Source organism: Chiloscyllium plagiosum, chromosome 10 (assembly GCF_004010195.1).
Source record: "Chiloscyllium plagiosum isolate BGI_BamShark_2017 chromosome 10, ASM401019v2, whole genome shotgun sequence".
Classification (NCBI taxonomy): Eukaryota; Metazoa; Chordata; class Chondrichthyes; order Orectolobiformes; family Hemiscylliidae; genus Chiloscyllium; species Chiloscyllium plagiosum.
The window spans coordinates 39,077,506-39,105,475 of NC_057719.1; the positions used below are offsets into that span (position 1 = coordinate 39,077,506).

At 40.7% G+C, this 27,970-nt stretch overlaps 1 protein-coding gene and 1 long non-coding RNA gene across 6 annotated transcripts in view; one reads left to right on the forward strand and one right to left on the reverse strand.

Moving 5' to 3' along the window:
• Positions 1–1,882, reverse strand: part of LOC122553538 — a 65,141-nt gene extending 63,259 nt beyond the window's left edge. Inside the window, exon 1 of the long non-coding RNA XR_006312757.1 lies at positions 1,803–1,882. This is a non-coding gene — a long non-coding RNA (uncharacterized LOC122553538). The remainder of the gene's footprint in view (positions 1–1,802) is intronic.
• The window catches only part of LOC122553537 (exocyst complex component 3-like), a 61,101-nt gene continuing 34,892 nt past the window's right edge, over positions 1,762–27,970 (forward strand). For 2 of the 5 annotated variants that reach the window (XM_043697471.1, XM_043697475.1), the window contains exons 1-4: positions 1,874–2,050; positions 12,406–12,851; positions 16,104–16,758; positions 19,914–20,031. In XM_043697471.1, the coding sequence (XP_043553406.1) occupies positions 12,452–12,851; positions 16,104–16,758; positions 19,914–20,031 (1,173 nt within the window). In that variant the 5' untranslated portion in view covers positions 1,874–2,050; positions 12,406–12,451. Of the gene's footprint in view, positions 1,835–1,873; positions 2,051–2,739; positions 2,939–12,257; positions 12,287–12,405; positions 12,852–16,103; positions 16,759–19,913; positions 20,032–27,970 lie in introns of those variants that run through there. The other 3 variants (XM_043697472.1, XM_043697473.1, XM_043697474.1) reach the window with 3 other exon arrangements.

Consider the following 27,970-nt stretch of genomic DNA (forward strand, 5'->3'; position numbering starts at 1 on the left):
CTGTTGAAGGGCTTTTGCCCGAAACATCGATTTCACTGCTCCTTGGATGCTGCCTGAACTGCTGTGCTCTTCCAGCACCACTAATCCAGATTCTGGTTTCCAGCATCTGCAGTCATTGTTTTTACCTAGTCAATTCCATGTGCCTACTTTAATGCCCACTTGGCTGATCATCTCACGGATATTGCCAGGGTTGGAAGATTTGAGCTACAGGGAGAGGCTGGGGCTGTTTTCCCTGGAGCGTCGAAGGCTGAGGGGTGACCTTATAGAGGTTTACAAAATTATGAGGGGCATGAATAGGGTAAATAGGCAAAGTCTTTTCCCTGGGGTCGGGGAGTCCAGAACTAGAAGGCATAGGTTTAGGGTGAGAGGGGAAAGATATAAAAGAGATCTAAGGGGCAAACTTTTTCACACGGAGGGTGGTACAGGTCTGGAATGAGCTGCCAGAGGAAGTGGTGGAGGCTTGCAACATTTAAGTGCATTTGGATGGGTATATGAATAGGAAGTGTTTAGAGGGATATAGGCCAAATGCTGGGCAAATGGGACGAGATTAGGTTAGGATATCTGGTCGGCATGGACAAATCGGACCAAAGGGTCTGTTTCCATGCCGTACATCTCTATGACTCTATGACTCTGCTGAGGCACCTAAATCTTTCCCTTCCTTACTTCTCAGAAACCCATCCCTATCCTGAGACTGCAAACCTCCCTTTCTGAATACCTTCTTCCAACCCCAAGCTTGATATCCCTGCCAAGGCCCTAAGAGGTGTCACTGAACTCCCACCCTCTGATTTTCCATTACACTCCTTCCTCACTCCAAAGACTGCTATCATTCAGAAGACATCAGACTCAAAATGTTAACTTTGTTTTTTGTTACACAGATGCTGTGAGACCTGCTAAATTTCTCCAACACCTTTTCTTTTTATAAAAAGCGAAGAACGATTATTTTAATTACTTCGCTGTCTAAGAAGCCTTCAACCTGTTACCTGCTCAGCCTGGAAGACTGTTGCTATTGCTATACAGTTCCTGGGTGCTAGATATCACTTTTGGACTGGGCTAGAATAAAACCAACATTGGGAACAGAACATAGAAAACACAGTAAACCTGCTAAACCTTTGTTGGTAGGTTCATTTCAGATTAGTGGTCTTCATTTTTTTTCATTACTCACTACTAAATCTGCATCAACAATCATTTTTGAGAATGTTCTAGAATACAAACTTTTGCTGTGTTAAAATTTTTCTTCATCTCCTTTCTAATCATTTCACCAATTAACTAAAAATTGTATCCACGGTTACTGATCCTTCTAACAGTGGGTTAGGACCTTACAGTAATTACTAGTTAACATGAAAAGAACTAAGTAAAGCATTAATCCCTAGTTTCAGAAGCAAGATTTTTTTTTAAAAATCAGCTCTTCTCTAGTTAAAATTATTTTGATTTATATTTAAACCTTTGGACAATATGACACTGCCACACATGCAAGTGTCCAGGGTATGATAAACAGTTAGTGTTGTATATACTTGGACTCATATCTGCTTAAGTCCTGTAGAGCATTTTCAGTGAAAGAACACTATCAAAGCTGAATCTTTTTGACGCAAATTGGAAAATTAATAGTTATAACCATACAATTGATAATTACTTAACTTTACGCCGATCGACCTATTTCTAGACCTATGACTAGTAAAGGTGATGTGACTGACGAATTTAAACAGATAGTCCTCACAATGAAATAAGAAGCTGATTACAGTTCCCACTCTTAATAGGTTAAAAGTTGGGTGGAGCATATCTCCAGTTGTTTATTTAGTCCTTACCAATTCTGGGAAACTGCCATAACGAGGCAAAGGTGAGAGGTATTGTTTTCTATCGCGGTTCAAAGGGTGGGGAAGAGAAGGTGATAGCGGTTAGAAAAGGATTCTGCATTTTCCACTTCGGTTCACAAACCTCAGCCGCGCGGAGCTACACCTGGTGTAATCAGCAGCCGGAACTGGCCAAGGGCGAAACTCGCGCAAGATACTGGCCCCGGGCAGGTTTCCTAAATGACCTGGACCCTGACTGACCGGTAACTCGGATGGATTCCAATTTAGCATTGTCCAAGCCTAATGTTCTCCTCTTATGTTTATATTTTCGTGCCTCCAAATTGTTAACAGTTGTCTTTTTCTACTTCCTTATTACTCAGATTTTGTTTCATTTTCATTTTCATCTTTTACTACTAAGCTTCAGTTTTATTTATTTTAAAGAATGTATGTATCATTTGCTGGGTCAACATTTGATTGCCCTCGAGAAGGCGTCAATGTCATGAACAAAAAAATTTTGGTTGGAACTTACTGTTTTTTTTAAATGATTGAGGTTTGGTAACATGCTACTTTTTAAGTGTTTGCATTATACTACTGACCTGTCTGATCAAAAACATTTTGCCTTTCAATGCTTGCACTACTGAAGTAGGCAGCAACTTCAGAAATCCAAATGTGTAAAAATCCAGAAGTTGCTTTGAATCTGAGTTTCTCCAAATGATATACAGTGAGTAAGTTGACCAACCAATTTTTCCAGTTAGTTTCAATGTTAAAAACCTTTGAAAACATTACCTGTCTTTTGCACTTATAATGTTTGAGTGTAATAGTAATTATCCCAAAACATCACTGTTTTTTGATGGTATTACGATTGTTGAAGCCCCGTGATCAATATCCTTTTAGGAAACAGGAAGTGGGTGGGGAAGGAGTTGAGGTTTACCATTTGAAAGAAGCTGAACTGGACCAGCTAACTAAATACTATGGTTACAAGAGGATGTTAGAAGCTAGGAATTCTGCATCCTGTCTTCCCAATGCCGTTCCTTACAAGGCACAAGTCGTGAGGATTATAGAATACTCTCCACTTGCCTAGACAGTTGCAACTATCTTCTGCAAGGGTTTGGAGAAGTTACTGGAGGAACTGCAACATGACCATTTGGATGGTTTGTATGAAAGCAGTAGTAATTTATTTTTGACATGTGAAGAAAGTTTAAAAATCACAGGTATTAGGCAAGAACTTTCAAAAGCTGATTGGGGGCAGATGTTCACAGGTAAAGGGATGGCTGGAAAATGGGAAGCCTTCAGAAATAAGATAACAAGAGTCCAGAAACAGTATATTCCTGTTAGAGGTGAAAGGAAAGGCTGGTAGGTATAAGGAATGCTGGATGACTAAAGAATTTGTGGGTTCGGTTAAGAAAAAGAAGGAAGCATATGTCAAGTATAGACAAGATTGTTCAAATGAATCCTTCGAGTATAAAGGCAGTAGGAGAAATAAGATAACAAGAGTCCAGCAACAGTATATTCCTGTTAGAGGTGAAAGGAAAGGCTGGTAGGTATAAGGAATACTGGATGACTAAAGAATTTGTGGGTTCGGTTAAGAAAAAGAAGGAAGCATATGTCAAGTATAGACAAGATTGTTCAAATGAATCCTTCGAGTATAAAGGCAGTAGGAGTCTGCTTAAGAGGGAAATCAAGAGGGTGAAAAGAGGACATGAGATAGCTTTGGCAAATAGAGTTAAGGAGAATACAAAGGGTTTTTCCAAGTACGTTAAGGACAAAAGGGTAACTAGGCAGAGATTAGGGCCCTTCAAATATCAGCAATGTGACCTTTTGTGTGGAGCCGCAGGAGATGGGGGAGATACTAAACGAGTATTTTGCATCGGTGTTTACTGTGACAAAGGACATTGAAAGGTAGTGAATGTAGGGAAATAAATGGTGACATGTTGAAAAGTGTCCATATTACAGAGGAGGAAGTGCTGGATGTCTTGAAGCATAAAAGTAGACAAATCCCCAGGACCTGATCAGGTGTACTCTAAAACTCTGGGAAGCGAGAGAAGTGATTGCTGAGATATTTGTATCATCGATAGTCACTGGTGAGGTACCGGAAGACTGGAAGTTGGCTAACGTGGTGCCACTGTTTTTAAAAAAAGGTGGTAAGGACAAGCCAGGAAACTATAGACCAGCGAGCCTGACATCGGTAGTGGGCAAGTTGTTGGAGCGAATCCTGAGGGACAGGATGTACCTGTATTTGAAAGGGCAAGGACTGATTATGGATAGTCAACATGGTTTTGTGCTTGGGAAATCATGTCTCAGAAACCTGATTGTTACTTCTTCAAAACAACTCAAAGAAGATTTGAGGACAAAGTGGTAGAGATGATCCATATGGACTTGATTATGGCTTTCAACAAGGTTCCCCATGGGAGACTGGTTAGCAAGGTTAGATCTCATGGAATACAGGGAGAACTAGCCATTTGGCTACAGAACTAGCTCAAAGGTAGAAGACAGAGGGTGGTGATGGAAGGTTAAGGCCTATGGCCAGTGGAGTGTCATTTTTTTTATATAAATGATTTGAATGTGAGCATAATGGGTTTACTTAGTAAGTTTGCAGATGACACCAGAATTGGATGTATAGTGAACAATGAAGAAGTTACCTCCGATTACAGCAGGATTTTGATCAGATGGGCCAATGGACTGAGAAGTGGCAGATGGACTTCAATTTAGATAAATGTGAGGTGCTGCATTTTGGGATAGCAAATCTTAACAGGACTTATACACTTAATGATAAGGTCCTGGGGAATGTTACTGAACAAAGAGACCTTGGAGTGCAGGTTCATTGGTCCATGAAAGTGGAGTTGCAGGTAGATAGGATAGTGAAGAAGGCGTTTGGTATGCTTTCCTTTATTGGTCAGAGTATTGAATACAGGAGTTGGGAGGTCATGTTGCAGCTGTACAGGACATTGGTTAGACCACTGTTGGAATATTGTGTGCAATTCTGGTCTCCTTTCTACTGAAAGGATATTGTGACACTAGAAAGGGTTCAGAAAAGATTTATAGGATGTTGCCAGGATTGGAGGAGTTGAGCTATAGGGAGAGTTTGAATAGGTTATGGCTGTTTTCCCTAGAGTGTCAGAGGCTGAGCGGTTAGCTTATAGAGGCTTATAAAATTGTAAGGGACATGGATAGGATAATAGACAAACTCTTTTCCCCGGGGTGTGGGGGAGTAGTCCAGAACTAGAGGGCATAGGTTTAGGGTGAGAGGGGAAAGATATAAAAGAGACCTAAGGGGCAACTTTTTCACGCAGAGGGTGGTGCGTGCATGGAATGAGCTGCCAGAGGATGTGGTGGAGGCTGGTACAATTGCAACATTTAAAAGGCATTAGATGGGTATATGAATAGGAAGGGTTTGGAGGGATATGGGCAGAGTGCTGGCAGGTGGGACTAATTTGGTTTGGGATATCTGGTCAATATGGACGTGTTGGACCGAAGGGTCTATTTCTGTGCTTACATCTCTATCACTGTATGATCAGGTTATCGTCCAACAGGTTTACTTGATAGTACAACATTTGGACTGCTGCTCCTTTGTCAGGTAGCTAGTGGGGCAGGATCATAGGGCACAGAACTTATAGTAAAAGATCAAAGTGTCATACAACTGATGCAACGTATTGAACAAATCTATATTGCTGTTAAGTCTCTAATCGCTTGGAATTGGGATGCAGGTTTTGATTGATTAACATATAAATCCCAAACCTTCCTTCAAGTCATGTTCCTGAGATAATTTGAGGTTTTACCAGTATTTTTAAAAAAGTAACATCTCAGCTCAGTGCCCTAAAGGTGTCAGGTTAGAGTCTATCTGTATCCCAACCTTGAGTCACACTGGTTCTACTTACAAAATAGGCATTTATAAAATGTCACATGGACTGACTGCGTGCTTTTTGAACAAAATAAAATATATCTGGATATGTAAATTCATCCCATAGATGTGTTTGTGTGTGAGTATGTGTAAATAGAACCAGTCTGACTCAAGATTGGGATACAGACAGCCTCTAACCTGACACCTTTAATATATTGTCTGAGCTGATGTGTCACTTTTTTTAATACAGATAAAGCCTCATGTTATCTCGGTAACATGACTTGAAAGAAGGTCTGGGATTTAATCAATCAAAACCTGTGTCCCTATTCTAATTGATTAAAGACAACAGCAATCTAGGTTTGTTCAATACATCGCATCAGTTGTATGACGCTTTGATCTTTTACTATAAATTCTGTGTCCTATGATCCCGCCCCACTAGGTACCTGATGAAGGAGTAGCGGTCTGAAAGCTTCTACTGTCAAATAAACCTGTTGGACTATAACCTGGTGTGTGATTTTTTTTTTTTTAAACCTTGTCCACCCCAGTCCAAAACTGACACCTTCACATCATGGATATGTAAAGCTTGATGGAGATATTAGAATGGTTGAAAAGTTGCAAAGTGGTTCTCAGGATGAGAAATGATTCAACCAATGTTAAACATAAAACTGTACAAATGAGTACATATCAGTTTGTTTGAATTGGACTAGAAAGTGTTTTTTTTTTTGTTTGATAAATATAAGGTGGATAATTTTGAATATAGACTCAATGCTACAAGTGCCAATGGTATTCAGGTCTGAGATGTTGGTTTGCAATTCATAAGTTACCAGATATGTTAGTGTCAGATAATCCTCTGCAGTTTAGAGATTGAAATATTTCAGAGTAAGAAGGGAATCTAATACCACCACATGACTGTGCAGCATTTAATGTACAAAGAAGTGTACATGCTGAGAAAAGACCTATTGCAGAAGTGTTTTGTCAGTCACAAACAACTGGATAATTCTGTGTTCTCTTATGGCCCAATTCAAGATTACAACAGGAATTAAAACACCATCTTAGGATAAGACTTTGTTCAATGTAAATTTAGGCAAACTAAGTGAGAGAAATGCAAGACAAAGTGAAGATTGTAAAATGACCTTGGATTCGCTGATTAAGACAGATCAGCCAATGTCACAGTCCAAACCATTAGATTTGAGTTAGTAATCAAAGTTAAAGTTTAACCCAGAGGTGTTGAGAGAGCAGAGATAAATTAGTGGAAAAGGAAAGATATACTCTGATAAATATTGGGCAAAGTCAGCATGGCTTCATCAAGGGGAGTTCGTGCCTGACAAATCTGTTAGAACACTTTGAGGAGGTAACAAGCAGGTTAGACCAAGGAGAGCCAATGGATTTTATCTATCTGACTTCCAGAAGGTCTTTGATAATGTGCTGCAAGGAGACTACTGAGTAAGATAAGGGCCCATGATGTTAGAGGCAAGGTACTGGCATGGATAGAAGATTGGCTGGCTGGCTGGCTGGCTGGCTGGCTGTCTGGCAGAAGGCAGAGAGTGGGAATAGAAGGGTCCTCCTCAGGATGGAAGCCAGTGACTAATGTGCTCTATAAGGGTCAATGTTGGGGCCATAACTTTCACTTTATACATTAATGATCTTGAAGAAACTGAAGATTTTCTGGCTAAGTTTGCAGATGATACAAAGATAGGTGGAGGGGCAGGTAGTATGAGATTAGATTCCCTACAGTGTGGAAACAGGCCTTTCGGCCCAACAAGTCCACATCGACTCTCAAAGATACCCCACCCAGTCCTGTTCCCCTATATTTACCCCTGACTAATGGACCTAAACTATGGACAACTTGGCATTGCCAATTCGCCTGACCTGCACATGCTTTGGATTGTGGGAGGAAATCGGCACCTGGAGGAAACCCACGCAAACGCAGGGAGAATGTGCAAACTCCACACAGACAGTGGCCCAAGGCAGGAATCGAACCCTAGTCCCTGGCGCTGTAAGGCAGCAGTGCTAACCACTGAGCCACTGTGCCACCTGAGGATGCGGGAAGGCTACAGAAAGATTCAGACAGAAGATTAGGCAAAGAAGTGGTAGATGAAATATAATGTGGAAAAGTGTTAAGTCATTCACTTTGGTAGGAGGAATAGAGGCATGGACTATTTTCTAAATAGGAGGAAAATTCAGAAATCAGAAGTACAAAGAGACTGGAGTCCTAGTTTCTTGAGGTAAACTTTTAGGTTGAGTCGGTAGTTAGGAAGGTGAATACAATATTGTCATTCATCTTGAAAGGACTAGAGTTTAAAAGCAGGGATGTATTCCTGAAGCTCTAGTCAGACCACATTTACAGTATTGTGTGCAAGCTTGGACCTCAAACCTCAGGAAGGATGTGTTGGTCCTGGAGAAGATCCAGAGGAGGTTCATGAGAATGATCCCAGGAACAAAAGGCTTAACATATGAGGAACATTTTGAGGACTCAGACTATACTGTGGAGTTTAGAAGGATTGGGGGGGAGAGAGATCTGATTTAAACTTATAGAATACTGAATGGCCTAGACAGAGTGGATGTTTCCATTGGCAGGAGAAACAAGTTCGTGCAGTAATATCCTTCAAGTACAGGGAAGACTTTAAGAACAGAAATAAGGGGAAACTTCTTTCATCAAAGAGTGGTGAATCTGTGGAATTCATTGTCACTGAAGGCTGTGGAGGCCAGACCATTGAGTATATGGATGGCACAGTGGCTCAGTGGTTAGCATTGCTGTCTCACAGTGCCAGGGACTTGGGTTCAATTCCCGCCTTGGGCAACTGTCTGTTTGCACATTCTCCCCATGTCTGCGTGGGTTTCCTCCGGGTGCTCCAGTTTCCTCCCACAGTCCAAAGATGTGCAGGTCAAGTGAATTGGCCATGCTAAGTTACCCATTGTGTTAGGTGGATTAGCTAGGGGTAAATATAGGGGAATGGGTCTGGGTGGGTTGCTCTTCGGAGAGTCGGTGTGGACTTGTTGGGCTGAAGGACCTGTTTCCACACCGTAGGGAATCCAATCTAATCTGTATTTAAAACAGATAGATACGTTCATGATTGCCAAGAGGATCAAAGGTTATGGGGAGAAAGCTGGGAAAATGGGGCTGAAAAACCTATCAGCCATGATTGAATGGTGGATGACACTCTATGGGTCGACTGGCCTAATTTCTGCTCCTATATCATATGGTCTAAAAAGCAAAATAATTCAGAAAGGTAATTGAAAGTTTTTGGGACGTGTAAATGAAAAAAACATAACTCCTCTGGCTTCATTTGAGGTTTTGGTCAATTCCTTGGTCACAGACTGGGGAACTGGTCTTTGTGATAAATAGATTTATACTTACCTTGGGTGTGTGCTTAGCTGAAATTCAAAGGTGACTAGTAGATGTAAAAATATAAAATGTCTTCCTATTTGGCTTTATCATGGATAGCAACAACATAATGACCCAGTGCTTACTGAAATATTATAGTAACTCAGAATTTGACATTTCGATTCCTGAGTAGCATGTCACTGCACATGCCAAAACATGGGGTGAGTGTAATGAGAAGGATGGTGGTCCTTTTTTCAAAGGCAGCACATTACTTGAATTACAATTGTCCATGTGAAGACACACAAATTTTTGTTTGAATTTTTGTCCTACCTTGGTTTGACCTTCCAAAGTGCAATATCTCTCACTTATTTGTGCTGAATTGCATTTGCCAATCCTCACCTTTTCAACTTTTGTTTGAAATTTTTGTTCAAGGATAGGAGTAATGATCCTGATGATGAGATTTATGGTTCAGGGAAGAATAATTCTGCTCTTGAGTGAAGAGCTCCACAAGAAGTAGAAATTGACATTAAGAAATATTTTTGTACAAAGTATCTTCTTTCCTTCACTTTTTAAGACTGGGTTTTGAGGTTCATATAAGGCTGTCTACCATTTTTCTTTAAATTAAGTTTCATTTAAAATTAGTTGAATCTTGATTGACTGACTGATTGCAAATTTATTTAATGCTCCATGTGTGATTATGGAATCCAAAGTAGACAAAGAAGGAGATTGGAAGAACACAGCAAGCCAGGCAGGTTTTGAGGTTCATATAAGGCTGTCTACCATTTTTCTTTAAATGTAAGTTTCATTTAAAATTAGTTGAATCTTGATTGACTGACTGATTTGCAAATTTATTTAATGCTCCATGTGTGATTATGGAATCCAAAGTAGACAAAGAAGGAGATTGGAAGAACACAGCAAGCCAGGCAGCATCAGGAGGTGGAGAAGTTAACATTTCTGATAACTCTTCTTCAGGGATATCTCACTTAAAGTCACAGATTAATACAGAATGGAAACCGGCCCTTCAGTCTAAACTGGTCCATGCTGATCATGATGCCCACCTAGCTTTGATTGCCTGCATTTGGTCCATATCCGTCTAACCCTTCCCATCTATGTACCTACCCAATTTGTTTTTTAAATGTTGCTATTGTACCTGCCTCAACCACTTTCTCTGGAAGCCTATTGTACATATGCACCAATCTCTGCGAGAAGGTCCTACTTAAACCTATGCCCTCGGAAAAATACTATATGCATTTATCCTATCTATGCCCCTCATGATTTTATACACCTCCACAAAATCATCCCTCATTCTCCTACATTCCAAGGAATAAAGTCCTATCCTGACCAACTTTCCCTTATAATTCAGGCCTACTAGTCCTGGCAATGTCCTTGTAAATCATTGCGCTCCTTCCAGTTTGACTGTGTCTTTCCTATAACCGGGTGAGCAAAGCTGTACAGAATACTCCAAGTGCAGCTTCACCAATGTCTTATACATCTGTAACAGTGTCCCAACTCCTATACTCAGTGCCTCAACTGATGAAGGCCAGCATGCTAAATACCTTCTGCACCACCCTATCTACCTGTGACACCGCTTTCAAAGAACTATGTACTTGTACTCCTAGTGTCTCTGTGCCACAACACCCTTCCGTTTACAGTATAAGTCCTACCTTGGTTTGACCTTCCATAGTGCAACACCTCTCACTTACCTGTGTTGAATTGCATTTGCCAATCCTCAGCCCACTTCCCCATCTGATCAAAACCCCTCTGAAAGCAAGGAAAGTTATCAAAAATTAGAATGCTACTTCCTAATTTTGTATCATTTGAAAACTTACTAATCATGCCTTGAACATTCATATCCAGATCATTTACATAAATAACAAATAAGAGTTTTCAGCACTTACCCATGTGGCACACCACTAGTCACAGTTGTCCAGTCTGAGAAACAACCTTCAACCATCACCCTCTACTTCCCCCTCCATTGAGCCAATTTTGAATACAATTAGCTAGCTCTCCCTGGATCCCTTGTGCCTTAACCTTCATGACTAGCCTGCCGTGTGGGACCTTGTCAAAGGCATCAAACTTGAATTGTTTCTTCTAGCTGTATACTTTATTTAAACTTGGAACTCATAGTATAAATCACCTCTCCATATATGGTTTAACTATCTTTTTGTGATTGAATTTCTAAGAAATTAACTCAGCTGTGACTGTAGCAAATTCTAATACGTTGTTTAATTTGGTGTAAGATTTAATAGCCTCCAAATTGTTTCTACTCCCTTGTTAACTGCCCTGGTAATGTTACTGTTTTTGGCTTTGATCCAGAATCTGAGAGCTTGAATAGCATAGTTGGTATATGTTTTGGTCATGTCCCTCAGCACTATCTGAGATACCCTGGGTAGATTCACTGCCACCAATGATCCAATTAGGTTTCATTTTTGTTTGAGAGATTGGTACCATGGACCAAAAAATGTAAAAAGTAGTAGTGGGTCATTCAGCCCATTGAATCTGGCTCTACCATTCCATGAGATTATTGATCAATAGTCAGCTCCACTTTCCTGATGTATCTCCACATTAAGAAGAATCACTTTACTTTTTAATGATCAAGAATTGCTGTCTCAGCCTTGCATATACTTAATGACCAGGTCTTGTCAGCTGTCTGTGGTAAAGAATTCCAGACTGACTATCTGCTGAGAGAATAAAATTCCTCCTCCTCTGTCTTAAGTGGTGACTCCTTACTCTGAGATCATGCCCCCTGGTCCTGGTCTCAAAGAACCTTTATGCATTTACCCTGTCAAACCCCTAAGAATCCTATATGTTTCAATAAAGAATCTCTTCATTCTTCTGAACTCCAATGAGCACAAGCCCAACCTACCAAGTGGAGAAGGATGCCCCCACTAAGATTTTGACAGAAGAGATGATTTGTCTATTTGAATGGATTTGTTTACTACATAGTACTTAGTCTCTTGCGAGACTCAAATTACTATGTGGGCCAGACTTGAGAGTGGCTATATTACTACTCAACTATATAGAACTTGGCACTGTAACAACACATGAGAGAGGATGTCTGAGGAACGGTTCTTTGTATCTTTAAATGGCAAAACTAATCTTGTATGCTAGTTACCCTTAAAGATGCCTTTTGAATGTCATATAATCTAACTGTTTCAAGTTTGTTTTGGACAAAAGGTTATGAAAATAGAATTTAACTGTGGTTACTGCACTGTGCAAGAGAAATTGGTCAGTGTTACTAAATTCCAGCTTTGTAAGTATTTTGAAACTTAAATTCTAATATATCAACGTTCCATTTCTTTTTTAGTTGATGCGGATTGTTCAAGTATACTACATGTAAGGCACTTGTATGACTAAAAATCTTTAACTCCGTACTGAACCATATAAACTTTCATAAATTATTAATTTTATTCTTTTAAGTGTCAACAAGATACTGAAATTTTACTCTCATTCAGAGGCACAACAGAAAATTGAAGAATAAAGCTGACAACGTCAAAAATAATGTCAACTGATGGTTTACATGGAGAGAAAGATTCACCTGATGGAAGCCAGGCCACTTGCAGTCCTTCAGATGTTAAAACTGGAACAACCAAAAAGAAACCAAGCTCCCGCCATAATAGTAAAAAAGTATCTCTAGAAACCAGTGACATAGAGGTTGATGAGCCTGATGCAAATCCAAGAGAAGAGACTGGATTATTTAGAAATTTAAGCAAAAGGTTAAGCAAAAGGTTAAATTTGGCATCATCTTTATATCCAACCAAAAACAAAACTCTCAATGTATCAGAAGGAAATACAGTAAATAATTTGAAAGTAGACGTCAAAGAACAGGAAGAAAAATGTGATTCAGTAGAAAACAAAGACGGTAAATGCTCAAGTGAGAACACAAGCTTGCCACTGTCAGGTAAGAGATAAAAACAGATGATATGAATAAATGGGTCTTTTCCAGAATGGGAAACAGTGACAACTAGTGAGATACCACAGTGATCACTGCTGGGCCCCACCTAGTCACAATATACAGCACTGATTTGGATGAGGGAATTAAATGAGATGGGTGAGATTTTCTGGGGAATGGCAAATCTCAAGCAGATTGCCATTTGCTAGACAATCTCACCCATCATATTTCATGCAGATTGCCAATCCAGCCCTATTTTCTTTCACTAAGAAAGGAAGGTCAACATTTGAGAGCATATTCCACTAGGTCTCCCTCAGAAATGCAGAGCCATATTTCCATTCTGAATTTCTTCCATAGCATCGAACTGGCCGATGAGGCAAACCACCCTTTCTTTTCAGTGGTCACCTGCCATATTTTGAAGGTCCCAGTTAAGATCCTCTCAGCCACTCTGACACCCACAGTAAGCAGGTGATTATGATTTCAAGGTGCCAAAAGGAGTGGGAGTAAGGTCTTGGGTGTTCAGGTCAGATCTGGTGTGGGAGGGGAATTGCTGGTCAGTTTGGCAGCATAGATGTCAGTTTTGACAGTGGGCTTGGGGGTATGAGCGGGGATTAGTTCCAGTGGCAGGAGACCAGGGTAGAGTGGGTCAGGGGTTGACTTGGGTCTGGCAGAAGGGATGGGGGAGTCTGGTCCAGTGGCTACAGCAGAATGAGTTTCAGGTCCTGCATAAGGTTATGTCATATCCCTGGGATGGGCATTGTTGGACTTTGGGGCTGTCAGGTCAGACTCTGGGGAGTGTAGTTGATGGTGTGTGATCGAAGTATGGGGTCAGTTTAATAGTTACTTAGGAATTAGACTATTGAATACATAGCCAAACCTTTGCTAAGTGAAAATTTTACTGAATTTCATCAGAACTATCCAAAACCTTAAATTTTTATGGAGGCTTTCAAAGGGTTTTAGACTTAGAGAAATTGTCCAGAAGAAATTTCAGTCTTCTAGGCAATTCCTTCAATGTGCTACAGTGGGGAATCTGCAGGGTCCCCATGTGCAACTCTGATCTACTCTGGAGTAACAACTGTCCAGCCAGTAGAAAATCTGCCCTAGTACTTGCTGAGAACGCAAAACCGAAATGGAGTTGTGATGGAGGAGGTTAAAAGGCTTCAAGGTAACTTAGACCAGTTGAGTGAGTTGGAAAAAGCATGTAATATGGATAAGTCTGAAGTTATCCACTTTGGCAGGAGAAACAGAATAATGGATTTTAATTTAAAAGGTGACAGGTTAAGGAAGTTTGGGCTTGAATTTCTGAGGAGTTGCACTCTCTCTCCGATTCCACTCCGGCCTTTCTCTTTCACAAAGGAAGGGAGGTCTGAATTTCTGAGGAGATTCCAAATCAAGGCTCCCTAAGAAATGTGGAGCCATAATTCCATTTTCAGTTCTTTAGAACACTCAGGAATGAAACCTACACCCTGTTTCCAAGACAGTCAGCTACAGTATTCTGAAATTTTAAATGCCCTGACAGCCATTTTGACAGCTGCTGTCAAATCCTAAGTACATAAGGTAAGTGTGATGTTGGGGTGCTGAAAGGATAGTGTTAGGCAGGTAACGTGCCTGCTAAGGAGGGGGTAGAATGCCAGATGAGTAGAGGTACAGTGCCAGATGGTATGATGTGAAGTGGAAAGGATTATGGTGCCAGGGTGCAAAATGACATAGTAAGTTGATTCATTATTTAGGGTGGGACAAGATGGGGGTGAGAAATTTGGTGTAGTAGGGGAAGGTTTGGGTTAGGTTTGAAGGGTTCAGGTGTAGCGGTAGTCTGGTCCTGTGGTAGGTGCATTATCTGTTCCAGTCCAGTCCAGCAGGGGAAGGAGGGGTGACAAGGGGTCAAATTGGGTGTTAGGGAGTCAGCTCCAGCCTGCCCCCAGTAGTTGAGTTGGGAGTTATTGTTGTCAGTCTTTGTAGTTACATATGAGTGAGGCAAGTGTGGTGTATTTTTGTTAAATAGTTACTCAGGTGTTGTATTATATATTTAATAGTCTAACTGCTCCTGAATAACTACTTTAGTTAATTTCATCAGAACCATCTGTAGTCTCCAATTTAAATAGAGATTTTTGGAAGTTTTCTGGGTGTAATGGATTTGCTCAGCAGAGCAGAACTGGCCTGTTTCCACTGACTTTCTGTTTCTAGGTTTTTCTGAAAATGGTATTCACGTTTCAATTTAATCACAGAATCTTGCATGCTTTAAAGAGCTGCATATAACTTGTATCAAAACAAGGATGCAATCACATTGCTTACACTTTAAAAAAAACTTTCATCTCTGTCAATTCTGTAGCTAACTATAATCTTCAAACTTTAGAGCGGCTGCTACCAACAAAAATTAACTTTTTAATTTCTTGGGAAACCAGGAGGAGGAATGCATCTTGACTTCATGCTCCTTCTGATTAGAATGTGCATGCAGATATAAATTAAGCCAGAGGACCAATTTTCAGCTGCCTTTTCCCCTTAATGTTGGGGAATGTACTCTAAGCACTGGATATAAATCCATTTCCTTGCCTGTGGATCAGTTTTATTTATTTTATTTGTACTGCCCAAACATCCGAATGCCACCTTTATTTCTGGTTGCCAAAGAAACTGACTTCTCAAAGTGCGCTCTGCAAAACATCACACCATAGTCAAAGAATCTTGACTTGTAATCAATTGTTTAGGATATGTCCATCAATGTTCTACTAAGTAATTTCTGTACAGTGCAGATCTTTCAGTCTATAAATTAATAGATAACTCACTCATTTAAATTATGTATGAAATTTTTATATCTTTGTAAGATCAAAGACTGAAGTGTGGGAATCCTTCAATGTCCCTCTTTTTGGAGCTCCAGGTCAACAAAGGTAGTTATAACTCCAAGTCCCAGATCCACCTGAGCATAACTAATTCATTGAGGATTGAACTTAGAAACTTACTGGTTTCTGAGACTTAATGCCACACCACACATTTACAGATCAGGCCATTGAAGGAGCTTACAAATTTCTTTACTGAAAACCTACTCTGTTTATGATCAAATCTTTCTATCTCGGAAGGAGTTCCTAATACAGCAGAAACACTAGAATTTGAAATATTCTCCAAAGCCTTCATTCCTTATCACGTATTGTGTGCACGTTTATCCTTGGAAACCCAACAGAGAAATAAAAATTACAACAAGTTGTTAATACAAATAGTACACAAAATGTAATGCTTTTAAATTACTTACTCTATCTAAATGTTTTGCAGTAATGGAAATAAACCAGTTAATATCCCAAAACCAGTTACTGGAGGCAAATAAAAATATAAATAAATTGGAAGAAGAGTTGCTCCGTGAAAAAGAGCATGAAAAAGATGAAAAATACCGCCAGGAATACACAAAAAAAGTTCGCGATTTTAACTTACTCTGCGACAAGCTTGCTGAGCAAATAATATCCATAGTCACAAATTCATTCATTATAGCTAAACAAGACAGCAGAAGTTTGTGTATGGCATCAAAGGTTGTTGAACTGGAAGAAGCAGCAGACAAAAAATGGGAAGAAAGAATGAATCCTCCTGGCACTAACTGTTTCAGACGTCCTCGGAAGTGGAACGATTTGTGGAAAGAAACAGTTTATAAAAGTGTGCAAGAAAGAATAGCTACTGTGCCTTTACTTACAAAGCAGCAGGATGTAAAATGGCTTGCATTGCACTTGGAACAACTTCAGCAAACTATTTTGGAAGACCTCAAAATTGTGAAAGATTTCATACAAAAATGTTACCCTGAAAATTTCAAGGTTTTTAATGTCTATATAGAATGCTATCACTGTGCAATATCTTCTCACCTGGAACGCATCCAACAGAAACATCTTGAATTGAATGAACTTTATTTGTTTCTCAACTGGGTTCTTCATATCTACCAAAGGTATGTTATCTATATTTTATCATTCATTTCTCTTTTGTATCATTCAATAAATTATGAATTCATGTACAATACACAGTTTTACAGTAACTATAGCTATACTGCTACTAATATAAAGACCAGATTCTGCAGATGCTGGAAACCTGAACGAAGACCAAAAAAACCTGAAAATACATAGCATCTCGTTGTGGAGAGAGAATCAGAGTTAACATTTCAAGTCAATGACCTTTAGTTAGAAGAGTTTCTAAACAATAAAGGTAAAGTCGCCACAGTCCTTCTGGACCATAATGTGACGACTAGTGGTGATTTAACCTGAGGGTCACCACACCTCAGACAAGAGGAGAGGTTGCAGAGGGGACTTCTTCATAGTAACCACAGCCAGTGTGGGAATTTAACCCACACGTTGGCATCAGTCTGGATTGCAAACTAGCCACCCAGTTAACTGAGCTAACCAACGCCCATGTCATAGTATACCCCGGAAGACAGTACTGAACTTGTACAAATACACCTATGTAGCCAGCCTCTGGAATCTCGTGTGGTGTGAAAAGCTAAACTTTCACACTTACAGGCTCAGCAAAGATGCTTGACAATCTGACATTGATCTTTTTCAAAAATTTGTTTGATGACTTAGAGAAGAAAGTTTGCTTTTATATTATTATCAAAATATGCTTCTTTGCCTATTGATCACATTCTTGCTGAATTTCCATTGACTTCACTTCTGATCCACTGAATCTGACTATTTTTTCACTTGCTCAATAAGTAAACTGAACTTGTATAACAGTTGCAAGTAGTTCATAGAGGGTCATCAAATTATATCTTTGCTCCCACTAAGAGCTCAACATATGTTTTATTTATTACTTAATTAGCATGTTTTTTTTAAACTTAATATTTTCTATTTTTCTCCTCCCTATGGTCTGCATTCATAGTTACCACGATACTGAACAGGGAGCCTGCTTTTAGGTCCCAGCTAGTTGTTCTGTTACTAACAACAAGGGAGTTATCAAAATGACATATCATTCTCGCTATGCTATTTCCTACCCATGGAAACAAACATTGATTCCACCACTATAGAATTCAATTTTCATGTGAATTTTTTTATTTTGCAGGGATTTGACATGACCACACCAGGTATAGCAGCAGAGTGATCCATAAAAGACAAATTTTTGGTTTTTCAAATTTTCCAATTTAAAAATGATCAGCAAAGCTTTTGTCTTAAACTAACCATCCCAGGGAAAAGACTTTCCATTTATCCTATCCGTGCCCCTCGTGATTTTATAAACCTCCTATAAGATCACCCATCGGCCTCTGACTTTCCAGGGAAAACAGTCCCAGCCTATTCAGCCTCTCCCTATAACTCAAATCCTCCAACCCTGGCAACATCCTTGTAAATCTTTCTGAACCCTTTCAAGTTTCACAACATCTTTCCGATGGGAAGGAGACCAGAATTGCACACAATATTCCAACAGTAAGCGAACCAATGTCCTGTACAGCCAAGCATGACCTCCCAACTCCTGTACTCAATACTCTGACCAATAAATGAAAGCCTACCAAATGCCACCTTCACTATCCTATCTACCTGCGATTCCACTTTTAAAGAGTTATGAACATGTACTCCAAGGTCTTGTTGTTCAGCAACACTCCCTAGGACTTTACCATTAAGTGTATAAGTCCTGCTAAGATTTGCTTTCCCAAAACGCAGCACCTTTCATTTATCTAAATCTGCCACTTTTCAGCCCATTGACCCATCTGGTCATGATCCTGTTGTAATCTGAGGTAACCTTCGCTGTCCACTGCACTTCCAATTTTGGTGTCATCTGGAAACTTACTAACTGTACCTCTTATGCTCACATCCAAATCATTTATGTAAATGACAAAATGTAGTGGACCCAGCACCGATCCTTGTGGCACTCTGCTGGTCACAAGCCTCCAGTCTGAAAAACAACCCTCCACCACCAACCTCTGTCTTCTACCTTTGAGCCAGTTCTGTATCCAAATGGCTAGTTCTCCCTGTATTCCATGAAATCTAACCTTGCTAACCAGTCTCCCATGGGCAACATTTTTGAACGCCTTACTGAAGTCCATATAGATCACATCTACCGCTCTGCACTCATCAATCCTCTTTGTTACTTCTTCAAAAAACTCAATCAAGTTTGTGAGACATGATTTCCCAGCACAAAGCCATGTTGACTTTCCCTAATCAGTCCTTGCCTTTCCAAATACATGTAAATCCTGTCCCTCGGGATTCCCTCCAACAACTTGCCCACCACTGACGTAAGGCTCACTAATTTATAGTTCCCTGGCTTGTCTTTGCCATCCTTCTTAAACATTGGCAATATGTTAGCCAACCTCCAGTCTTCCAGCACCTCACCTATGACTATCGATGATAAAAATATCTCCCCAACAGGCCTAGCAATCACTTCCCTAGCTTCCCACCGAGTTCTCGGGTACACCTGATCAGGTCCTGGGGATTTATCAACATTAATGCGTTTCAAGATATCCAACACTTCCTCCTTGAGATCCTTCTTCAAAATAGAAGTTTGGGCTTGATGGTAGGGGGAGAAGAATATAAAGGTTTGGGATAGTGTAATTGGCAGGAGAGAATAAATAGTAAAAATATAGAAGAAAAAAGCAAAAGGATAAGCAATCTTTGCAGTAAAGAAACAAAGCAATTGCTCCATTATGTGTGAATGGCAGAAGTATGCATAGCTGTATCTCTGGGTAAAATACATTAAACAAACTTCGGACCATATTTCAAAAGATAAAGAATCAGACGGGTGTGGGGGTGGGTGGTCAGAATTCACCATTTGAAATAGTTGAACTCCAGTCCTGAAGGCTGTAAACTGTTTGATTGGTAATTTGAAGATAACATCCTGTTCTTCGAGCGTGTATTGAGCTTTATTAAAGCAATGCAGCTACCTTGCTTCAAGTCTGAAGAAGAACCCTATTCAACTCAAAATGTTAACTTTCTCCACAAATGCTGCCAAAATAGCACTTGCTCTTTTTATTTTGGTTTACCAGCAACTGAAATATTTTGCTTTTATCAATTATTGCCTTAATTAGCCTCTAATTCTTCAAATAGATCAGGTTACTTCATTTGATATACCAGTCTGTGTGATATTCTGAAGATCAGGTGCCTAAATGTACCATTTTGTTTGCAGTGGTGATGTTATGAGTCATCCTGATCTTTCACCAGAGGTGAATATGAAAGAACTTGGACCTTTGTTAGACCAAGAGGTTATGGAAAATGTCATGGACAAATATGCTAAAGCATTGAAGGTATGAATTAAGTGATGAATAGTAACACTCAAGTAATTTACTAAAGGTAAGCAACATTTTACAAGTGCAGGATGGCTTAAATCAAGACCCTCTTGCAAAATGCCTTCCTCATTTTGGTCAAATGTTTTGCATAACAAGGTTATTGTGCCCAAACTTGATCTCTCATACAGAAGGTGTGACGCTTTTATTATTGACAGCTCTTCTGGAACTGGAGGATATGGGTCAATGAGCAGAGTAAGAAGGATTTGTTCTCAGCTTAAGAAAATTAAACTTGAAACTAGGTCTCCAGCAAAAAATCATTTTCTTCAAGCCATGAAAAAAATGAAATCTTGCAGAGTTGGGAGTGGACAGTCAGGTGACCAATGTATCTCCACTCTGACATTTTTTTATCAAGGTTGTCATAACTATCAGGACCATTCATTATACTTTTTAGGGGTGGGGAAGCAGTGTTTGGAAACCAGCACAGCTTCGTAATTTAACTCTGCAGCCCCTAAATCAAAGTGGCTTTTTTTTTACTTGAGCACAAGGACATTGGAGGGTTGCTGCAATATGGACAGAATTGCATTTATGTCACTGGTTTTACAACTTGAGTTACTTTTTCAATTGTTCATGCTCATCTCTAGTCATTTATGATCTTGATTAATTGACCTTGAAGGTGGTGATGACATGCCTTCAACTGTTGCTGCAATCAGTTTTGTGCAGGTATACCCACAATCTTGTTAGGGAGGGAGTTTTGGGGTTTTGAACCTGTGGCACTGAAGGAAGAGAAATGTAGTTCTAAGTGGGATGGTGACTAGCTCGGATGGGAATTTGCAGGTGATGGTGTTCCCATGTATCTGTTGTTCTTGTCCTGCTAGATGGTAGTGTCATGGTTTGGAATGTGCTGTTAATGAATTTATGTAATGCACCTTAAAAATGGTATACTGCAACAATGCTGTCACTTTAAAAAGGTTATTTTGGGCCTTGTTTTTTTTTTTTTGAACAGATTGTAAAGGCAGAGATAACAAAGTCTAGGAAGTAACAGTTTAACAATGGAAGGGGATTGGACAGTTCTCCCAGTTCAGGTCTTTCCTGTGGTTTTTATTTTAGCTGTAGTAGTCGCAGTGTGTTTTGACTCCAGGGAGTTGTAAGCTTCAGTAAAGAACTCCTGACATTTTCCCTGAAATCTCTCTCTGAAAGTTGTTTCCTTCTGCCTGTAAGAATCTGTTGAATTTAAGAACATAAGAACTAGGAGTACGAGTAGGCCATCTCGCCTTTGGAGCCCACTCCACTTTTCAATGTGATCATGACTGATCTTTCCGTGGCTTCAGCTCCACTTACCCACCCTCTCACCATAACCCTTAATTCCTTTACTGTTCAAAAAATGATCTCTTAGCTTTAAAAACATTTACTGAGGAAGCCACTGGCATGGTGGCTCAGTGGTTAGCACTGCTGCCTCAGTGCCAGGGACCAGGGTTTGATTCCAGCCTTGGGCAACTGTCTGTGTGGAGTTTGCATATTCTTCCCCTGTCTGTGTGGGTTTTCTCCCACAATCCAAATATGTGCAGGTTAGGTGGATTGCCCATGCTAACTTGCCCAAGGTTTTAAGGGATACGCTTTGGAGGGTCAGTGTGGACCTGTTGGGCCAAAAGGCCTATTTCCACACTGTCGGGATTCTACTTCACTGGACATGGAATTCCACAGATTCCCAACCCTCTGGGTGAAGAAGGTCCTTCTCAATTCAGTCCTAAGTGTGCTCCCCCTAATTTTGAGGCTGTGCCCTCCTGTCCTAGTTACGCCTGGCAGTGGAAACATCCTCTCTACTTCTATCTTATCTATTTCCTTTAATTCTATTTGTTTCTGCACCCCCACCCCACCCCCATTCTTCCAGATTCCAATGATTATAATCCCAGTCTACTCAGTGTCTCCTCAAACCAGCCTCCTCAACTCCAGAATTAACCTAGTGAACCTCCTCTGCACATCTTGTGCCAGTACACCTTCCTCAAGTAAGGAGACAAAAACTGTATGTAGTCCTCCACCAGCACCCTATACAGTTGCAACATAACCTCCCTGCTTTGACACTGAATCTCTTTAGCAATGAAGGACAAAATTCTATTTGCCTTCCTAATTATCTGTTGCACCTGCAGACCAACCTTCTGTGATTCATGCACAAGGATACCCAGGTCCCTCTGCACAACAGCATGTTACAATTTTTTTGCAATTCAAATAGTCCTTTTTACTATTATTCCTGCCAAAATGGATGACTTCACATTTATTAACATAGTACTTCATCTGCTGGATCTTTGCCCACTTACTTAAACAATCTATGTCCCTTTTTCTGGAGTAGAGTGGTGCTGGAAAAGCACAGCATTTCAGGCAGTATCTGAGGAGCAGGAAAATTGACGTTTCGGGCAAAAGCCCTTCATCAGGAATATGTCCCTCTGCAAAGTTTCACAGTCCTCTGCACACTTTGCTCTGCCACTCATCTTCGTGTCATCCACAAACTTTGACACCGTATTCGGGCAAAAGCCCTTCATCAGGAATATGTCCCTCTGCAAAGTTTCAGTCCTCTGCACACTTTGCTCTGCCACTCATCTTTGTGTCATCCACAAACTTTGACACCGTATACGTGGTCCCCAACTCTAAATTATCTATGTAAATTGTGCATAATTGCAGTCCCAACACTGATCTCTAAAGCACGCGAATAGTCACTGATCGGCAACTCTTTTGTCACAAAGCTAGTCTCTTTTTTTTTCTATAAGCTCTTCCTTGGCTCTAAGACTGTCCTTTTTTTTCAGAGGGGCCGGACTCCAATCAGTTTGGTTTGGTACAGAGATGAAAAAAAGTTCTGTTAGCCGAACTGGGAATTTGTGTTGCAGACGTTTCGTCCCCTGTCTAGGTGACATCTTCAGTGTTTGGGAGCCTCCTGTGAAGCGCTTCTGTGATGTTTCCTCCGGCATTTGTAGTGGTTTGTCTCTGCCGCTTCCGGTTGTCAGTTCCAGCTCTCCATTGTAGTGGTCGGTATATTGGGTCCAGGTTGATGTGCTTATTGATTGAATCTGTGGATGAGTGCCATGCCTCTAGGAATTCCTTGGATGTTCTCTGTTTGGCTTGTCCTATGATAATAGTGTTGTCCCAGTCGAACTCATGTTGCTTGTCATCTGCGTGTGGCTACTAAGGATAGCTGGTCATGTCGTTTCGTGGCTAGTTGGTGTTCATGGTGTTCTGCACAAAACACTACATTGGACAAACAGGAAGACAGCTAATGATCCGCATCCATGAACACCAACTAGCCACAAAACGACACGACCAGCTATCCTTAGTAGCCAGACCCATCTGGTATCTTTCCAGGAAGGTGAATGTTGATCAACAGAAATATTCAACGGTGGAGAAAGACTTTAAGCTTGGAGTTGGCATTACAATATTTCTGTGTTTATATTGCTGGCAATGCATCAGAGACAACTGTATACACTGATCAAAACCCATTGACATTTGTGGAAAAATTTTAAGGACAAAAATGCCAGACTGTTTAGATTGAATGGCTGCAACAAGCTCCATGTGACAATTCATCACATCCATGTCAGTCGTCTTGCATGTTGTTGGCACTTCAGTCCTACCACGCAAGTGGAGAATTTTTCACCACACTGCTGGTTTGTGCCTTGTAGATGATGGACAGGCTTCGGGGAGTCAGGAGGTGAGTTATGATATTGTTGTTGTGCTAGTAATCCAGATACCCAGATAAAGCCCTGGAGCTGTGGATTGAAATCCTACCACGGGACATGGTAGAATCTGATTTTTGGTTTTAATTGCCGAGGGTGAGTTCCAGGATTTTGACCAAGCAACGTTATAGGAATGATGATTTTATTTCCAAGTGAAAGGAGTGAGTTACTTGCAGGTGATAATGATATGATTTGTCTGCTGCCCTTGTCCTTCTAAGTAGGTTAAAGGTTCAGAAACGGGGGCCTAAGGAGCTGTGGCCAATTTCAGCAATGAATCTTGGAAATTTCATATCAAGTCAGCCACTTTGGTCTGGATGGTGTCAAGTTAATTGAGTGTTGTTGGAGCTGCATTCATCCAGCCAGTTGGAGGGTATGCCATCACACCCCTGACTTGTGCCTTTGTAGGACAGGCTTTGGGAATCAGGAAATAAGTTGCTCACTTCAGGATTCCTAACATCTGATTTGCTCTTCTAGCCACATTATTTATATGGCTAGTCCAGCTCAGTTTCTGGTCAATGATAAACCCCTGAATGTTACTGGTGGGGGAATTCAGTGATAGTAATGTCATTAAATGTCTGCTCTTGGAAATGGATGTTGTGTAAATGTTACTTGTTAGCCCAAATCTGAATATTGCCCATGTCTTGCTGCATTTGAAAATGATCTGCTTCAGTGTCAGAGTCACAAAAGATACTCACCATTGTGGAATTGGCAATGAATATTACCATATGTGACCTGATGATAGAGAAAAGTTAATTGAAGTATTGTTGGGACCATGACACTACCCTAAGGCACTCCTTCAAAGATGTCCTGGAACTGAGATGACTGACCTCCAACAGCCACTGCCATTCTCCTTTATGCCAGATGTGACTCCCAACTAGTGGAGAGTTTTTCCCCTGATTCTCCTGCCTCTAGTTTTGCCAGGGTATCTTAATGTCCCATTAGTGAAAAGGAATAATTAGTATTGCCTCCCTTCAAGGGTTCAGCTCTTTGTCCATCCTAAAACAAGTTTGTAATGAAGTCAGAAGCTTATTTTTGATTTTTCTAGTGCCAATGAGCATCAGTGTTTAGTAAGTGCTGCTTGACAGCACTATTAATGACTTCTTCCATCCCTTTTAGATTAGATTAGATTCTCTACAGTGTGGAAACAGGCCCTTCAGCCCAACAAGTCCACACTACTCCTCCGAAGAGAAACCCACCCAGCCCCATTCTCCTACCTTATATTTACCCCTGACTAACGCACCTATCACTGGGGTGAATTTAGCATGGCCAATTGACCTAACCTGCACATCTTTGGATTGTGGGAGGAAACCGGAGCACTCGGAGGAGAATGTGCAAACTCCACACACACACAGGTGGGAATAGAATCCAGAACCCTGCTGCTGTGAGGCAGCAGTGCTAACCACTGAGCCACTGTGCCGTCCTTTACTGATGATCAAGAGTGGACAAACATGATAGTAATTGACTGGGTTGGATTTGTCCTGAATTTTATATGCAGAATAACACTCATCAATTTTAAATGTTATTGGAATATGCCAGTGTTTATATTTCTGGAGCATAAATCTTCAGTACTGTTAGCAGTATGTTTCAGAGCCCATAGCCTTTGCAGCATTCATTGCTTTCAGCAATTTCTTCATCACATGAGGTGAAGTAATTGGCTGAAGGCTCACATCTGTACTGCTCAGGACCTTTGGAGGAGCCTGAGATGGCGCATTAACTCTGCTCTTCTGGCTGAAGGTTGTGGTGGCAGTTGTTGATGCAGATGTTTCAGCCCTGTCGTTTCCACTTGTTTGGGCTCTCTCTCCATTTGAGAATGGAGATATTTGTGGAGCCTACTCCTTCAGTGAGATGTTTAATCCTTTTACCACTATTTAGGACTGGATTTGGCAACTCTGGAGAGCTTAGATGCTAATCTTTGTTTGTGGAATTGCATAGTCCTATCTGTCATTTGCTGCTTATGCTGTTTTGGCACACAAGTAGTCCTGTATTTGCAGCTTCACCAGGTTGATGCCTCATTTTAGGTACACCTGGTGCTGATCGTGGCGTGCCCTTTGACCCAGACTTGATCCCTCGGCCTCAGAGTAATGCAATATTCAGGCAGTGGGTTTGAAACTTTTGTTTTCTATTTAGCACAGAGATGGTGCCACATGGCATGATGGAAATTATCCCCAGTGGGGGTACATGATCTCTAAGGACTGTGTGGTGGTCACACCTACTGATACTGTCATGGATAGAGCATCTATGATAAGGGGAGTGGTCCTGCTATTGGGACCAGGCATAACCAGGGATGATGGTGTTACCTGGGGCATGTAAGGTCTGATTGTGATTATGGCCATGTTGGCTGTTGTTTAACAACTCCCCTAATGTTACTAATAGCTCCCAGAACTTAGCAAGGAGGGCTTTGCAGGGTGGACAAGGCTGTTAGCTGTTGTTGCTTATGGTGCCTAGGTTGATGCCAGGTGGTCAGTCCCATTTTTTTTCTTTTTTTCTTCTTGTTGATGGCTTCATGAGTATTTTCCTTGACCATTTCAGAGAGCAGTCACAAGTCAAACACTTTGCTATAGGTCTGGCATCTTTGTAGGTGTAACCAAGAAAAGACAGCAGATTTCCTTTCTTAAATGGCATTAGATTGTATTTTTTTTAAAGTCAAGAATGGTTTCATGGTCACTGTTAAACCTATAATTCCAAACATTTTTTTAAAAATTCAAATTCCACCAATGTCCTAGTCCACGTAGCAGAGATCCTAGCAATGTATTAATAGTCTGACGACAATACTATGACACCATTAATCTCCTTCACTTTCTATGTCCAGTGAAATACTTTTTCTAAAACGTTAGTGGGCGGCACAGTGGCACAGTGGTTAGCACTGCTGCCTCACCGTGCCAGAGACCCAGGTTCAATTCCCGCCTCAGGCGACTGACTGACTGTGTGGAGTTTGCACATTGTCCCCGTGTCTGCGTGGGTTTCCTCTGGGTGCTCCGGTTTCCTCCCACAGTCCAAAAATGTGCAGGTTAGGTGAATTGGCCATGCTAAATTGCCCGTAGTGTTAGGTGTAGGGGTAAATGTAGGGGAATGGGTCTGGGTGGGTTGCGCTTCAGTGGGTTGGTGTGGATTTGTTGGGCCTGTAAGTAATCTAATCTGTGGTTGGTACCACCGTTCCAAGTGCCTTCAAATTCTTGGTTTCTTTGCAGAGGCTTTAATGGCCCAAACAATTAAACTTCATGACAATGGAGTGATTCATCAGTGAGGAAAGCAAGCAATATTTGGAATACTTCAGGCTTAGCACAGATCATGGTAGTCTCCATCCATACTCATCTGAAATTGAACAACCTGAAGACATGGAGGACAGATCGCTTTGAAAAGATTACAGCTTAATAAGCACATTCACATTTGTAGATGTACTCCCTTCAATATTGAGCTCCATCTACACTTACCAGGAATGTGCATGATGCACGATGATACTCATCACATGACGTTTGCAATGGTTCCGTCACTCTTTGACTTAACATGAAAGGAAGCAGTACAAATTTCACATGACTGTGATAGAACATCACCTAAGCTATTATCTACATTAATAAACAATTGCAGGTCCGGGAGTTAAATTCCATACGTTCCAACTCTATTTTTAATCCCTGCCCTCCCTTTCATTGATCATGCAGGCTTGCCCCGGTCACTCAAGTGTTTCCTTTCTTCCTGGTGGTGGAATATAAATAAAGATTTACACATTTTAAAAAAAACCATACATTGTCAAATAGGGATTCTCAGACATCCACATTATTCTTAGAGAAAATGATCTGTTACTAACTGCACAAAAGAGCTATTAGTGATGGCAACACTAGATTTCAGCAATTTTCCCACCCTGAATAAATAAGAAATCCCCCAGTGTTTCAGTAAATGCACAGGAAAATCAATAGAAGATGGTAAAAATAAGAGATAAAGAACAAATTAGTTCTCAACCTCCATATTCTTGTGTGCTTCAATTTTTGTAGCATAAACAAATTTCATCACAATATATGGTCACACTCTGCATTGAGAATGCTATGATTATTGTGCTGCCCACTGTTCTATCACTTGTAGATGTGTTCCAGCAACAAGCAGGAAGAAGAATCCCTGACCCTGTTTTAGGGCTGAATAACTCCTCCTCTGATGATTGTGCATAGGTTATGATTTCTTTATGTCGGCTATACAGTAGTATAGATGATAGGCATGAACCTTGAGGGGGAGAAATGCCAGAGAGTTTGCAT